Below are 15,120 nucleotides of genomic sequence, written 5' to 3' on the forward strand. Positions count from 1 at the left end.
TCCATTTTGGATTAGACTGCTTGATTCACTGTAAAAAACCTATTTAATTGTTTTTATTTACTTTGTTTCATTTGAAACATTCTTAATGATCCAGAAACATACAGCTAACATTGATACTTTATTTTTTTTTCATAATTACTGCCTTGCGAGATTCACCCGCGCGCTTTGTTTCCAAATGATCTCACATCTCTTAAAAAACCAAATATAATCGCTCTGTCTATAGGAGTATTTTTCAATGAGCAGCTTAAATCTAAATCTTGTTTGTGTGTCGTTTCTTGTGGAACATTCCGCGTAGAAATGAGAATCACACATTAGTTGCTTGTGGGTTGAGACCATCGACGTTAGGCGTTTCCTCCATAGCTGTGGAACCTATTTGCACATTTGCATAAACTATCTCTTCAGTGATTGGGGCGTTGGGTTGATCGACTGTTTGCTGCTGTTTATCAACAACCGAGGGGGTATTTTCCAATACCACATCTTCTTTCGCTTCTGTATCCATCATTTGTTGCTTGGCCTCCTCCGACTGAGCTTCTTTGCCCACCGTCTCATGTGCGTGTATTTGCACTACATGCACTTGTTCCAACTCTGCGTCTTCTTTTGTAACACTGTTCTCTGCACTGGTAAGCGTAGATTTCCTAGCTTCTATTGCTACCTGCTCTTCTATTTCCTCCTCCAAGTCTTTAGCTAGCGTTTCGCTGCGCACAAGTTTACGCTTGTTATTGTTGCTTGATATAGTAGTTGGCGTATCTGGTTCTGGTATCGGCAAGCGTATCTCATCGTCCACAGATTCGATGCGATCGAGGTGTTGTGCATGCCCACTCAATCGTCCATTTCCATCTTTGCGTGCCGACGCTCCTATTATACCCGCTGCTGTTGTAGTAGCGCCACTTTCCACTTTATTATCACTTCTCTTACCCGCTGGCACATCGTCTAGCGCTAGCCTCTCAACTATGTGATGCATACGCGGCTCTTCCACATGCACCAACACGAATGGTAGCTTCAGCGAGAGTTCGCCACCCATACTGCTCAATGTTAGCTTCACCTTCACATAGTAGGACACATAAATGGCGAAGACGTTACGGTCATCACCCACATTGCCCGAAACGCCGTGTCCATGGTAGCCTGTTGGTTGTGGTATGCCCACGGCGGGACTGTGACAAGGATTCATCGCTTGTCCGGGCGCTAGTATAAGATTTGGTGAACGTATCGCTGAGGCAGCGATGACACCGTTGACCTCTTCCAATTCAGTGGCGTGCTGTAGCGTATCTTCGAGTGCAATCCAGTTTTTGGTTTGGCCGCGTTGGGGTTTGAGTATGACTGTGGTGTTTAGCGTGCCACCAGGAGGGACTGTGCGATCCACGGGCGAGCTGGTGTCGGAGTCGGCGACAACATTTTTGAATTTGCCGTTGTTGAACATGCAGACGTCGACATGTTGGATGGCGTTCACCTGGAAATGGAAGAAGGTCAAAGTGGGAGATAAGTAAATGTGAGGAATATGCGCAGAAATTATAAGAATTAATTGAAAATCAGAGAAGAAAAGCTCACTGTACAGCAGCGAGATAAGTTTGTATGCATTGAAAGACCCCACCAGTGGGAAAGAACGTTACATAATTCAAAAGGAACTTATTGTTGAAATAATCTTTTGAAACAGGGATACATTTATGGTCCGGTAGTTGCTAAGAAGAAAAAGAAGTTGCTTATATTCTTGGATTTGATTTCTGCGCATCTTAAGCTTTGCATCGTTTGGAAATTGTTTTTGCGTGTCGGTTTCAAGCCCGAAATATGGTTGTTCATTTCTTGGAATGTTTAAGTCAAATAGTCGCTTGCCCATCGCACCTTAACCCAAGGTCTAGCCAATACTCGCCTGTTCTCTTTAGCTCGCCTCCAAATGGGGTTTTCTGTTGGTTTCCAAGAAATGGAGCTCCATGTTTTTTGCGCTTTTAACAATAGTCAGGAGGATGCCGATGACCGGGTAGGAGGTCACTGAGACTAATTCAGTCCTCTTCCTGGCAAGCTCATCAGCAATTTAATTTCCCAGACTACAGAAATATTATTTGCGCACCCAAGATATTTGATCTCCTCCTTACAGGAGTTGACTAGTTTGGATCTGCAGCATGGCGTCGTCAGAGCCTTGACTCTTTTTACTTGAATCAACTCTGCCTCAGCTTTTACCACAACGGACGAGTTCAGGTGTCATGTCACAGAGAGATCTCTCTTATTCTTGGTGGTAACCGTCTTACCAAACCTACTACAAATTTTAATTTAATTCCACTCACAGGATTAAGCTAACGAAAGAGGAAATTGGCGTCTATGACGTGCATGTCACCCTGAAGGCGCGCTATGCTGATTTTGGAGGTATTCAATAAAGACTAGAACTTTTGCGTTTTCTGGGGCGCTGTGCATATGATGGCTTATAAAACGCCTGAGATGAGCTAATGATGGTCTCTTTGGAATCGGAATCCTTCATTTCCTGCCTATTTTAGACATTCCTCTTCTAGAAGAAGTTCTCCCGATTGTTTGTACGCCGATAGTTGTAACGGGTTGATCCATATTGAAATATGTTCAAGGACTGTCACTTCAGCCAGATTCCCCAAAAATGTATAGGAAATGTTTTATGTCATTACAACAAAATCTCTTAGAAGATTTATATAACCAAGCACAACCATGGCTTCCTTGCTTTAAATTGATTTTTTGATAGACTCCTGGCGAGGTTTAACTATCGCTATTGCATAAGAGCCATCGAAAGAGTCAAAGCAAGATTTTATATTGATTTTTGAAATTTTGATTCTATTAAAATATGGAAATTATTGGAAATGCTTTACTTTCAATCCCATTTTTACCAGTCGACGGAGAAAAAAAAAAATGCCAGCAAAAATTTAAATTTCAATCCCTTTAAAATCCATTTTCTCTTTGTTGCCACTTCCGGAGAAGAAGCAAAAAATCTTACTTGTCCTTGGTGAAGCTTTATACCACCGAAATTTGCTGGTTTTAAATTAAAAATCAAATAATCCTCTTATCATTGATGATTGTCATCTGTCACCAAATCAACCCCAATGTTTGTTATTACAGTGACACAAGTGATAAGCCAGTATGGCAAAAAGCACGTGGAAAAGTAAAGTCGTAAACGTGCGCATAAGTCAACAAACAAATCAACAAAATCCGATAATGAACGAAAGAGCATTGAAAGCGGGTAAGTAAAAAGAAAAACAAAAACAAAAACAAATAGAGACACAAAAAAGGCGCAGTAGAGTGTGCCACTCAAAAAAGTTGGTACAAAATCACTAGCAGAGGCTATAAAATAGTCAAAGCAGTGCGCTATAAAAAAAAACGCCTGTAAATATGTAAGTGAAGTTGTATAATAAAAAAGTCAGAAAAGACAAATTTAAAAATTGAAGCAAACATGCCACCAAATGTGTCTAAAGCCGTAGCGCGTGGTGAGCCTTATAAAAAATGGTGGCCAGCTAAGAGAATTTTTAGTAGAATTTTATGCACCAATAAATTTTGCTCTATTCATATGTGTGTAAAAGCTGTAAATATTGAAACGTGAAGGCATGTAATAAAAAGGTGAAACAAAATAAAATACCTTGAAATCAATAAATGCCAACGAAAAGTTCAATATTCGGTAACTGATTTTTTTCTGAGGATTTTCGAACAACTCCATAAATAATCTATTACGTGCAACGATATGTGTGTAGGTACCTACACTAGCAAAGCTATAGTGACAATACCCTGCATGGAAATCTTTTGGTTCCCAACCAGTGTGCTCTTTGTGATTTTTAGAGCCATTTATAAATTTTGGTTCAACACTAGTACTAATTTCATCAGCTGCGAACCAGTTCCTTAGTGACTAAATTGTGTCAGTTCAAAATTGGAGTAAGAAAACTTTTATTACTATTTGTCGAGATTATAGTTTAGCACAATCGAAGTAAATTTTTAGTTTGGCACTAGTACCAATTTAACCAGTTGCGAACGAGTTAAATTGGGACTAAATTGTAACTAGTTCAGAAATAGACAAAATGGGTTGCCATTAGAAACATTTTTGATGCAAGCTTTTTTATTTAAATAATAGCACATTTGATTAACTTTTTTGTGTAGACTATGAGCACCGTAACCACACCGAAGAAAAATTCCGAAACGATTTGAAATTATTGAAAGATACTTTTAGTTTGGCGTTAGTACCAATGTCACCAGTTGCGAACCAGTACGTTGGTGAGTAAAAAGTAACTATTACAAAAAGTTTACTAAACGGATTGCTGTTGTTCATGTTTAAAACAAACTTGAAATTTTTAGTTTAGCATTATTACCAATGTCACCAGTTGTGAAGCAGTTCGCAAGGTATTGAGCTGTACCTATCGATTAAATGAGGTGCTATTAGAAACATTTTTAAAATAAACTTCTAACTTTTAAGTTTGTCATCAAGACCAATTTCACCAATTGCGAACCAGTTCTTTAGTGACTAAATTGCAACTAGTTCAAAAATGGACTGAATGGAGTGCTATTAGAGGCATTTTCAATACAACATTTTTTATATATAGTAAATATAAGCGCACTTGATTAACACTATTGCGTGGCCTATGACTACCGTAAACACACCGAAGAGAAATTCCGAAATAATTTGAAATTATTGAAAGATACTTTTAGTTTAGCACTAGTACGAATGTCGCCAGATCGTTAATTACAAAATTGTAACTAGTTCAGAAATGGACTAAATGGGGTGCTATTAAAAATATGTTTAATACAAGCTTAAAATTTTTAGCTTAGCACTAGTACGAAATTACCCAGTTACCAACCAGTTCGTTAGTGGGTAAATTGTAACTAGTACAAAAATGGACCCATCTATTAATAATCATTCTTAATACAAGCGTTTTTAATTATATTAAGTATTAGCAAACTTCATTAATACTTCTGGGTAGCCAGTAGCCGCTGTAACTACACCGCAGAGAAATTCTGAAATAAGTTCAACTTTGTGAAATAAACTTTTGATTAGCATCAATTTCGATAATTGCGAACAGTTCCCTAGTGACTATATGGTAACTAATTAAAACAGAAATGGGCTTAGGGCATTACTTTATAAAAATATATTCTTTACTATTTTTTTTAAATATATTTTAACTCAGATGAACAATTTTTTGATTAGCCTGAGGTAACTATATTGCAGAGAAGTTCTAAAATTAATGAAATACATTTTTGATTCAGTACTAGTACTTATTTAACCAGGTATAAACCAGTTCATTAGTAACTAGATTGTAACTAGTTGAAAAATATACTAACTGCAATAGTATTGAAAACATTCTTCCTATTATTTTTTGAAACTAACTATTTGCGCAATGGTTGCCTGTAAGCGCCATAGTATAGGGGATTTGCGCATGACTATCATACCATTAACACCGAGTTTGCTATCCCTTGTGAACGCGCAACTTCAAAAATCGCGGAAACCATTCCTTTCTTACTTCAGTTTCTTCTTCATACTCATTCGCTCAAGTCAATATTGGGTGAGTGTCTAACATTTGGCGCAACGGGACGGCGAATTTATCGACACATGGTTCATAATTGTGTGGGAGAGTGGGAGGCAGTTCATAACGGATAGGAAATCTGTACTGTTCTTAAGTATAGACCTCGCTATTGGTTTAGGTTGGATTAAGTTATTTTGAGGTGGCTGCTAAAAATTCTCTCTCTAAGATGGGCTCTTTGTGATACCAACTTCGATTAAAAACCTGTACTTTCTCTTATACTAAACTGTAAAGTCAACGAACCTGATCCGAATTCTTTACCCATCTACAAGCCAGCCCGTAGGGTCAATGAACTTAAGCAATTATCACATTTCTAATTCTGCTAGGGCTCTCAGGTTTGTTTAAAATAATGTGCCTAAAATGTTTCATTTCTTCTACAAGATGGCGAACGGTCACAAAGACTTCTTAAGTCGTGTGGCTCATCTTCATCTTAGCAACTCCTACAAAGGTTAATGAGGGGGACTCTACAGGGTTGGCCATATTAAACTGACGCATGTGATTATTAAAAAAATATGGAAAAAGAAACATTTTTTTGTGTTTCATTGTGAAAAACATTTAATTTAGTTCAAGGAGATTCGTTTACATCACTTTTTGAATATGATATCGCGCAAGTGGTCGCCCTTAGCACGTATTTGGATATGTACAGGGTTGGCCATCTTAAACTGACCCATGTGATTATTAAAAAAATATGGAAAAAGAAACATTTTTTTGTGTTTCATTGTGAAAAACATTTAATTTAGTTCAAGGAGATTCGTTTACATCACTTTTTGAATATGATATCGCGCAAGTGGTCGCCCTTAGCTCGTATAGCGTAATGTGCCCGTTTTTCGGCGTTTTCCATAGTTTTGGCCAGCGTCTCGGCCGATATGGCGGCTATTTCCCGTCGGATATTGGCCTTAAGTGCGCCTAGTGTCTTTGGCTTGTTGACGTAAACCTTAGATTTCAAATTACAGTAAAAAGTTATAGGGTTACTCAATGGGTCAGTTTAATATGGCCAACCCTGTATTTGTACTGTTTGTTTTCGAGGAAATATGTCCCATAAACTGACTCATGATTATGGCTATTTCTGTTTTACTTTTCCCAATTTTCTAGTATTCTACTCAGCCTTCATGTGGTTTGCTAGGGCTGTACAATTTTTAACTTTAACACTCTTTTTTCGGTAAGTATTTCCCAATCCCGAGCTTCTAGAAAGCGATCAGAATATCTGAACCCCTTCTTTTAAGATCGCTGGACTTCTCGTTGCCTGGCGAAGCAAGAGCTAGCAGCTTTCTCTGCCGGGCAAATCTAAATGTATGGTGTTTATATGTATCCAGATATTTATTGCTTGCGCCGTGTAGCTACATTTATTGTATTGCAGGCACGATTTGGCTTCTTTTATTGCTTTCATGCCCTTACCAATACCCAGCTTTAACATACGTGTATGTCTCCCAAAGATATTGATTTGATTTGTGTTTCGGCTTGTGTGCCGCCTGCAGGATATGATTCGTTGTGTTAGTTACAGCAGTCATACATGGAAATCAACTCAGATAATGTCCCCGCAAAATTCATATTTCGCTGGTGCTTGTTTATTTAAGTGAGTCGAAAAAAAGTTGGAAAAAAGCATGAAAGCAAAAACTTGTTTAGAACCAAGATCGCAAAAATTAATGGAAATTGAGGTCAGTTTTTATATTTAGGGTGGTACAACTATGAGTGGAAGAGGAAATGCGACTTCAGATTTGGATGGGTTAGGTCAGATGGTTCGTAAAAGATCTCACATAGATCTCTAAGCTTTATTGTGTTACCAGTGCTATGTATTTGGAATGGAAGATATTATTTTATATAATTCTTAATGCACGCCTTCGCGAGTTTTAAGAAGCAATATCGTTCAAGGCTAAAAAGTATGCTGATCCTAGGCACATATGTCGAGTTCTACAAAGAGCAGGTCAGTAGAGAAGTAAGTGATCCAAAATACCTTCGCATTCACTTCGTTGCATGTGTTATGCGCATCGCTCTGGAATAAACCCATTCAGCTGCGTGATGTGGAGTGAGACAGTGCCCCAGTCAGTACTCCAACCATTTGTTTTGTCAGTCTTTTCTAGAAAGTGAAAAAATAAAGTTTGTAATTTTCGTATTCCAAGCCCTTATTATAATTTTGGTTGTTTTTTGACGAGGTCCAGTGTTCGCATACCGACTGAGTTTCCAGAGCTAGTTCCTCATTTGGTTCCATTTTCAGAAAGAATATTGATGGGTATGTGTCTGACCTGCTCAATCTCGGCGAACGAATAACTGCCTTAGTGAGCTCAAGAGTTCTCTTATTTTCTTCTATTCCTCTGTGTTCTGGTGTTCAGTAAATAGTGACCTGTCCATTTCCGTTTCAATGGATGAACTCTGCACTTCGGATCTCCGTTGTTGAACACATTCCGAGTGAGTCCAAGGAGCCATAATCGCTTTAATAGTCGCTTGGCTTTCAATGAAAATGTTTGTCCGAGCATTAAGAGGAGTTAATTCCAGTGCCAATACAGCTGCCTTTGTTGTTTAATAAGAAATGTTGCTAACCAGTTTTTAATTACACAACCCTCATTTCAATGCCTTGAACTACTAGTGAAGCACAGAGGCTGAAGCTGCAGACATGCCAAAATACTGCACTCAAAACAGCCACGAGATGCCTCTTCAAGTCGCTTATCCAACATCTTCACCGTAGAGTCTGTAAACTTCTTATTAAGGAGCATAATACTATGCACAGCAAGTAATTTCCTAGGAACTACTCGGATAGGCACTTGCTGGAGATGGAACCATCTCTTAGGTACATTTGAAGGCATATCCATCAACTTTCTCACCACAGTCGGTTCTATGTTTCCTCCAGCAGCATTCTTGGTATATGTGTGGGGGGTGTTTATGCTGCTACAACAATAACAAAAAAATAATCTCCATTAATTGACTGAAGAGATCCAGATGTAATCAAATGAACGATATATAACCAGCTCTGGTCCTATGCCGTCATTGAAGACCAATCATGTATTGGCTACAAAAAAATTCAGCTGCCTAGTAACACAATGGCATACTAGATATTGCAGCTCTAAATATCCATAGTTGACTTCGACATATTTCACATTTGCCATAACATCAGCTATCTCTTAATTTTGCCCCTTAAATCAAGCCATCTAGCACGAATTTACTTTTAATCTGATCACGTCGATACAGTTTATGCTATAAGACCTTCTCTTTCGTAAGACTTAAACGGACTTAAAATTGGGTATTGAATTCGGGAGAAATCTCGATACTTTTTGAAGCGGCCTCTGCATTAATCATAGATTTTTTGCTGAAAGATTCAGTCAGCTGAAATGAAAATGCTGAGACGGTCAACATGGGTCACAATATTATATGTTGACAAAGTACCAAGTCGATACATTTGTGGAAACCTTAAAATGGAGCCGATTGAGCAAAAAGTACAAGAGGGCCGTCTTCGCTGGTATGGTCATGGCCATTGGAAATCTGAATCCGATATGACAAAAAAAAGGTTCTAAACAGAGTTGCGGCGCTGAAGAAGCCAGGGAGCCAGCAGATCGAAGCGAATTTAAACACCAAGACGCGCCGAGATCGAAAAATTTGGTGATTACGAACTAGGAGAACTGACCCTAAGAAAACGGAACAAAGGCAAGGAAGAAGACTTCAACGATTGAAAACTTTGTATTTAGTACTGGAGTGTAAAGTAGACATCGCATAAACAAAAAAAAAAAAAAATTTGCATTTTTTGAGATCCCCGCTAACACAGTGTGTCATGTCATGCGCGAGTTAAATACACTTTAATCACCCCAGCTAAATATTTTCTACCGCAGACATTTATGTTCGTTTACTTTTCTCATAATCTGAGTATTCCATTTTCGTTTTATTGTCGACTCTTGTGCAAATGTAAATACGTACTCGTACTTGTGTGTTAGTTCGATTGCTTTTTGCTGTTCTTCATTTGTGCCAATCAATGAATTGGAAAATATTGTTTTGTTGTGACATATCCACTCTACTATATTTCATTTCACTTAACTACTTCCACTTAACGTTTGGTAGAATGTGGTGGTGAGAAGTCAAATGGTGTTTGTTATCATAAATATTTTGCTTTTGCGCCTGAAGGTATACTAAACATGCGATTTTTATGATGGTTTGTCAATAATTGAATTGCGCGATATTCTTAGTGGTCGTGAGGAAGCGCAAAATGTCGCGTGACCTTTTCATAGTGGGAATTCTCTTTAGATGACAATTGAAGAAAATTGCTGTTGGTCAAAACTCGATGGCAGTGAAAGCGAAATATAAGAAAAATATTAGAGGAAAATAGTTTTTTAATGTTTATTTATTTTGAAAAAGTCAAGAAAACATACTTTCAAAGTGATTACTAATAATAAAGAATAATGAAAATAAATACATACAAGTAATTCAATTACGAACTTACATCTAAGTAAACTAAAAGATAGAGTTCAATTGTACAGAAATGAGCAATCAGTGTCACCTTTAATAACATTGAAAACAAACGGAAGAGCAAGAATCGTTCTTCTATAATATTTTCGTAAGGCTTCAAGTTGATGTGTAAGATGGGATAGAAAATTTTAGTGATCTGAGTATAAATTTCATGTGTAGAGCTTGCTTTAGTGTTGCCCTGAATGCGTTTTTGCACTTACTTCCCATAGACTTTTACATTGTTTCAATCGCTGCTCAAAGTGCAAACAGGAGGTTCGAGGAGGTTGGCCTCTAGAGGCAATCTTTCAAGGGTCATGGTAGAAATTTTAGGGAGTTAACCCCGTATTTCTGTGAACTTGGGACAGATCTCTCTATCCACAAACTGGAATTGGAAGGATGCGCAGGGCAATCTTTCCAAGAAGGCAGGATTGGAACGACGAGAAAACCTGCATCGAAGCTGGTACCTCTGTCTTCAGTAAATCAACCAATTTATCCATTTCCTTAAAATTTCCGAATACTGCTAATGTTTTTCGGATAGAAGTCTTTGCGATTTTGCAGACATGAAAAATGCTATAGTCAAGCCGGGATCAAAGCTCTGACGGCGCCATGGCGCAGCTCTTGTAAGGAGGAATTCAAATATCTTGGGTGCGCAGGTGACATTGCTCTGTTCTGGGTTCCAGACCCTAGGAACATAGAGGGAAATGAAATTGCTGATGAGCTTGCCAGGAAGGGGAGTGAATTAGTCTCAGTGACCTCTTATCCGGTCATCGCCACCCCCCTGATTGTTGTTAACGGGACAGAACTTATTTCTCAGTAAAGCGCAGAAAAGATGGAGTTCGATTTCTTCATGTGCTATTTCAAAAACCCTTTGGCGCTAGCACAATAGATGGAGGACTCCAAAAGTCCAGGGGACTCCGCGCCATTCAATTCCAAAACTTTTAGTAGTGTTTATCGGTAATCGGACGATCGGCACACACGCGAAAAAGCAAGGTTTACCATTTAACCCCCATTGCAGAAACTGTGGTTACACTTCTAGAAATATACTTTTAAGCACTCTCTCCGTAGTTGTCCGAGTTTGGCACCTAGACGATTAAGGTCACGGGGTGCTCCTTTCCTCGGCTGCCTGGGGCATCAGGCCATCAAATTACTTCATTACAAACAGCACTGGTGAATATCTATAGATATCTGTTGGAGAGATGGTAAAATATGTGTTAAAAATGGACGAACGCCTTATTAATTTAATTTTTTTAATATTCAAAGACAGACCCGATCTCATGTACCATCGATGAAGATTGTTCAAGTCGAGTTGAAGTTTCTGAGTATTCACTGAGTACTTAATAGATGAGACAATTTTTAAATCATCCTCGGAGAGCAATAAATTCGAAAAGGAAAAACATTTGCTTGTGTAATTTTCTTATTTTGACGTATTTAGTTTTTAACAAAGCATTTAATTACAGCGCGGTACTGGAAACTCTTGCGTCATCGTTATGCATCTTATGGATGGAATAGAATTTTATATACAATAGCAAGAAATGTTCTTCCAAACACCCAGGTATTATTGCCCATGGCACTTAACGTCAAGAGAGAGGATTTTATTGGATGGGGAAGGACATCTGAGTTGGTGCGTGACTACCATTCGGAATTCAGAGAGAACGTAGGTTCAAATCTCGGTGAAAGATCAAAATAAAGAAAAAGATTTTTCTAATAGCCGTCGCCCCTCGGCAGGCAATGGAAAGCCTCCGAGCGTATTTCTGTCATGAAAAAGTTCCTCATAAAAAATATTTGCCGTTCGGAGTCGGTTTGAAACTGTACGTTCCTCCCTTTGTGGAACAACATCAAGACGCACACCACAAATAGGAGGAGGAGCTCGGCCAAACATCTAAAAAGGGTATTATCGCCAATTATATATATATATATATATATGTATATATATAAAGAATGTATCTCTTCCATTCTCAGTGCACCAAATCGGGCGAATGCCGGATAGTGACAGAGATCTATACCATTTCCATTCTCCAAACAAGATGTACACATTGGTTCATCTATTATGGACGGTGCCGTGTGATTAGACCCATCAGATCTCGTAACTCACTACCCCGCTGTCTGGGAGTGAATTTTGCTGCAACCTTGTTAGGGGTTTGATGGAAGCTAATGGTTGTTTTGCAGGTTTTAGTATTTAGATTTAATACCGAGAACTTTGATGTACGCGACAGTTGACGCCGTACTTGGTCTTACAACGGGTTCCGGTCCAATTGGACACTCCAAGAAACCGTAGCTTGCCATTTCGCCAGGAAGTTCACTGCCTTGTATAGCGCAATGTTCCGGCAGTCAAGCTCATTCTGTCCTCTAACAGATTAAAGCCTCAATTTACATTTCAGAGTAACTTTTGAAGAGGTGCGAGTGATTTCTGAGCCGTTCAGGCCGACTTGACTGTCACTACAGGTACTGATATTAACTTGACGCCACTTCTTTCCAGTAAAGTATATAAGTTGCTGTTCAAATGCCCTCCCGCTAAGTCCGGGCTAAGTACCTTAAATCGTAGTAAAGGGTGGCGCAAAATTAACCATTCAACTTTTTACTAAAAAAAAAATTATTTTGAATGACAGAAATCTTTATTTTGACCCTTACGTGTTCCATTGCTTGTCTGTTTGTATGCTGCAGCTGTCTAGCACACGAGTGTCAAGTATGATTGCCGTAGGACGATATTTGCAAATATTATAAATCTTTCCATAATTGATTAATTTTGCGCCACCTATTATTATTAGCCCCAACTCGTAATCAATGGCTTTAAAGAACTTATATAGGTATATAGCATTCTCCATATTAAAAAAATTTGAATCTTAAGTCAGTTTGCGATATACATTAGACATGTAATGGAAAGTGAGCACGCTGTGAAATTAAAAACAAAAACAAGTTAAAAGAAAAAAATGCGTCACAACAGCGTAACAGCAAAATATAATTAAAAACTGTGTGTTCGCGGTAAGCAGCAAAAAGTTTGTACAAAGGAAATGCTTGTATGGAAATGTAATTCATACAAGAAAAAAAGAAAAAACCAACAAAAACAACAACCCAATAAGACTTCTGAGTATATATACATTTGCACATGAAAAGGGTCATCAGATTGGAGGTACTTTTTCCAATGGGGTTTTTAGACTACTGTCAGCCTAAATACATACTTTTTCTCAGTATTCATTGACATTTCGTCAGGGAAAGATTTACGCCTCAAAACTCCGTTTACAAATTGCTCAATTAAATTATGAAAAGGGTTCATCGCGCGTTCACGTCAACTTATGGTGAACAGCGATGAGCCCCATTTTTGGCTAAATGATTGAGTCAATAAGGAAAATTGCCGTATTTGGACTAAAAAGCAATCGGAAGCCCTGTAAGAACAGTCATAACAACCATTGAAAACAACCGTTTGGTGCGGCTTGTGGGCTGGAGGATTCATCGGCCCACATTTCTTCGAGGACGAGGCGGACGCCAATGTAACAGTGACTGGCGAACGCTAATGAGCCATGCTAACCGACCTTTTGATGCCCGTGATCTCCCAAAGATTTGGTATCAACAAGACGGCGCTACTTGCCACACAGCCCACAAAGCAATGTATTTACTGCGTTGTTTTTTCGGTGAGCAATTAATCTCTCACCTCGGAGCAGTGGATTGGCCACTAAGGTCGTGTGATATCACACCGTTATACTTTTATTTGTGGGTTTTTGGAAACCTAAATGCTTTATGGATGAACCAACTTCGATTGAGACATTACTAAAATTTTTCACTAGATACCGACCGAAGTCCTTCAGTGAGTCATGTTTATGGATAGTTGAGTCACGGCGCGGTTGCGGCCAACATTTGAAAGGGATTATCTTAAAAAGATAAGTGTCGTGAATGGTTCTACATAAAAATAATAAAGATTGCGCAATAAAATTGTATTTTCATTGCTTTATTTTAATTTAAAATCAGCTACATCTAAAATTATCACCCTTTGTATATACACGCTCTTTGCGCAAATGATGCTGGCTTTTAGTAAACCATATATGGATGTGAGTAAATATTTATGTTTATATAAAGTTTTTATCCACCGTTACATTGTTCTGCACATTCCATAACATCCGTATGGCTTTTAATTTCTGTAGCAAAATCACGAAGCGTGAAAATTTAGCAAAATTTTATGGTGAGGAACAAAAAAATTCAACACACAATACGTAATTTGACGCACAACAAGAAAGTCGTTTGTTTTGACTACACTGTTGCATACTTTTGAACCGCTCAGGCACACTTCGGCAAACGAACTACTAAGTGAGAGCGAAAGTGTACAAAAGTATGCAACAAACTGACCCAAAATTTATGCTGTGCAAGACAGTGTCGGAAAACTTCTCCTTGGGAGCGACCAGCTCACCTAACATAGCACAAAATAAGTGTAAGAAGGTAGCATTAAAACATGTTTTGCAAAGAAAAAACTTTTTAGTCAAAAATAAAAAAAAAAAGTTCAGGCGCCATATTTTATGCAATTTGTGGATGCTTTGCTGGCGAAAAGTTTTAATTTCTTTGGGTAGACTGTTTTGCTGTGCAGTGGGTGCTCTTTAATGAAAACAAAGAAATGGGGAAAGGAATAAAGTGAAGCAAAAATTAAAAAAATTTAAAAATATAACAGAAAGAGGAAGAGAAATATATGAAAACTTTACACCGTTTTTAGGTAAATGATATTTTAATATTAATGCCATGATTGAAAAATAATAATCACAACCTGTCCAAACAATGTGGCGCCACGAAAAATTGAAATATTAAAAATATATATAAAAAACTCGTAGGCGGTCGTTTATTCAAGTTAACGGTCGCTTTTCTTCATAAATACTTCATTGCCTAGCAAACATAAAAATAAAACGTTTTAAAAACCTTTGCCGTGCGCTTTTAGTACTGCTTTTACGAGTGAGGCGCCTATAATAAGAATGAGAATTTTAGGCTTTGTTTGCCTATTCACGAAAATATTTCAGAATTGTATTGGGAAATGGGAATAAGTTTCCGCAGTAGTTGAAATTCGTTTGAAGCGTAAAGATCCTTTTTTATCTGACGACGAAAATCTCTACGTTCGTCCCGAAAATTCAGCATTTGCGGCAAGTCATGCTTCATTAGTACCTTTTAAAGAAAAGTTTAGCGGAAACGTGTCATATATTGAGCAATATTTACG

General features: G+C 38.1%; 1 protein-coding gene across 1 annotated transcript in view; it reads right to left on the reverse strand.

Annotated features, from left to right (window-relative positions):
• Nucleotides 1–304: 304 nt before the first annotated feature.
• LOC129238377 (uncharacterized) overlaps nucleotides 305–15,120 on the reverse strand; it is a 125,284-nt gene continuing 110,468 nt past the window's right edge. The window contains exon 8 of the mRNA XM_054873403.1: nucleotides 305–1,447. Coding sequence (XP_054729378.1) covers nucleotides 305–1,447 — 1,143 coding nt within the window. The remainder of the gene's footprint in view (nucleotides 1,448–15,120) is intronic.

The sequence above is a fragment of the Anastrepha obliqua genome, chromosome 2 (genome assembly GCF_027943255.1).
Source record: "Anastrepha obliqua isolate idAnaObli1 chromosome 2, idAnaObli1_1.0, whole genome shotgun sequence".
In the NCBI taxonomy this organism is placed as follows: Eukaryota; Metazoa; Arthropoda; class Insecta; order Diptera; family Tephritidae; genus Anastrepha; species Anastrepha obliqua.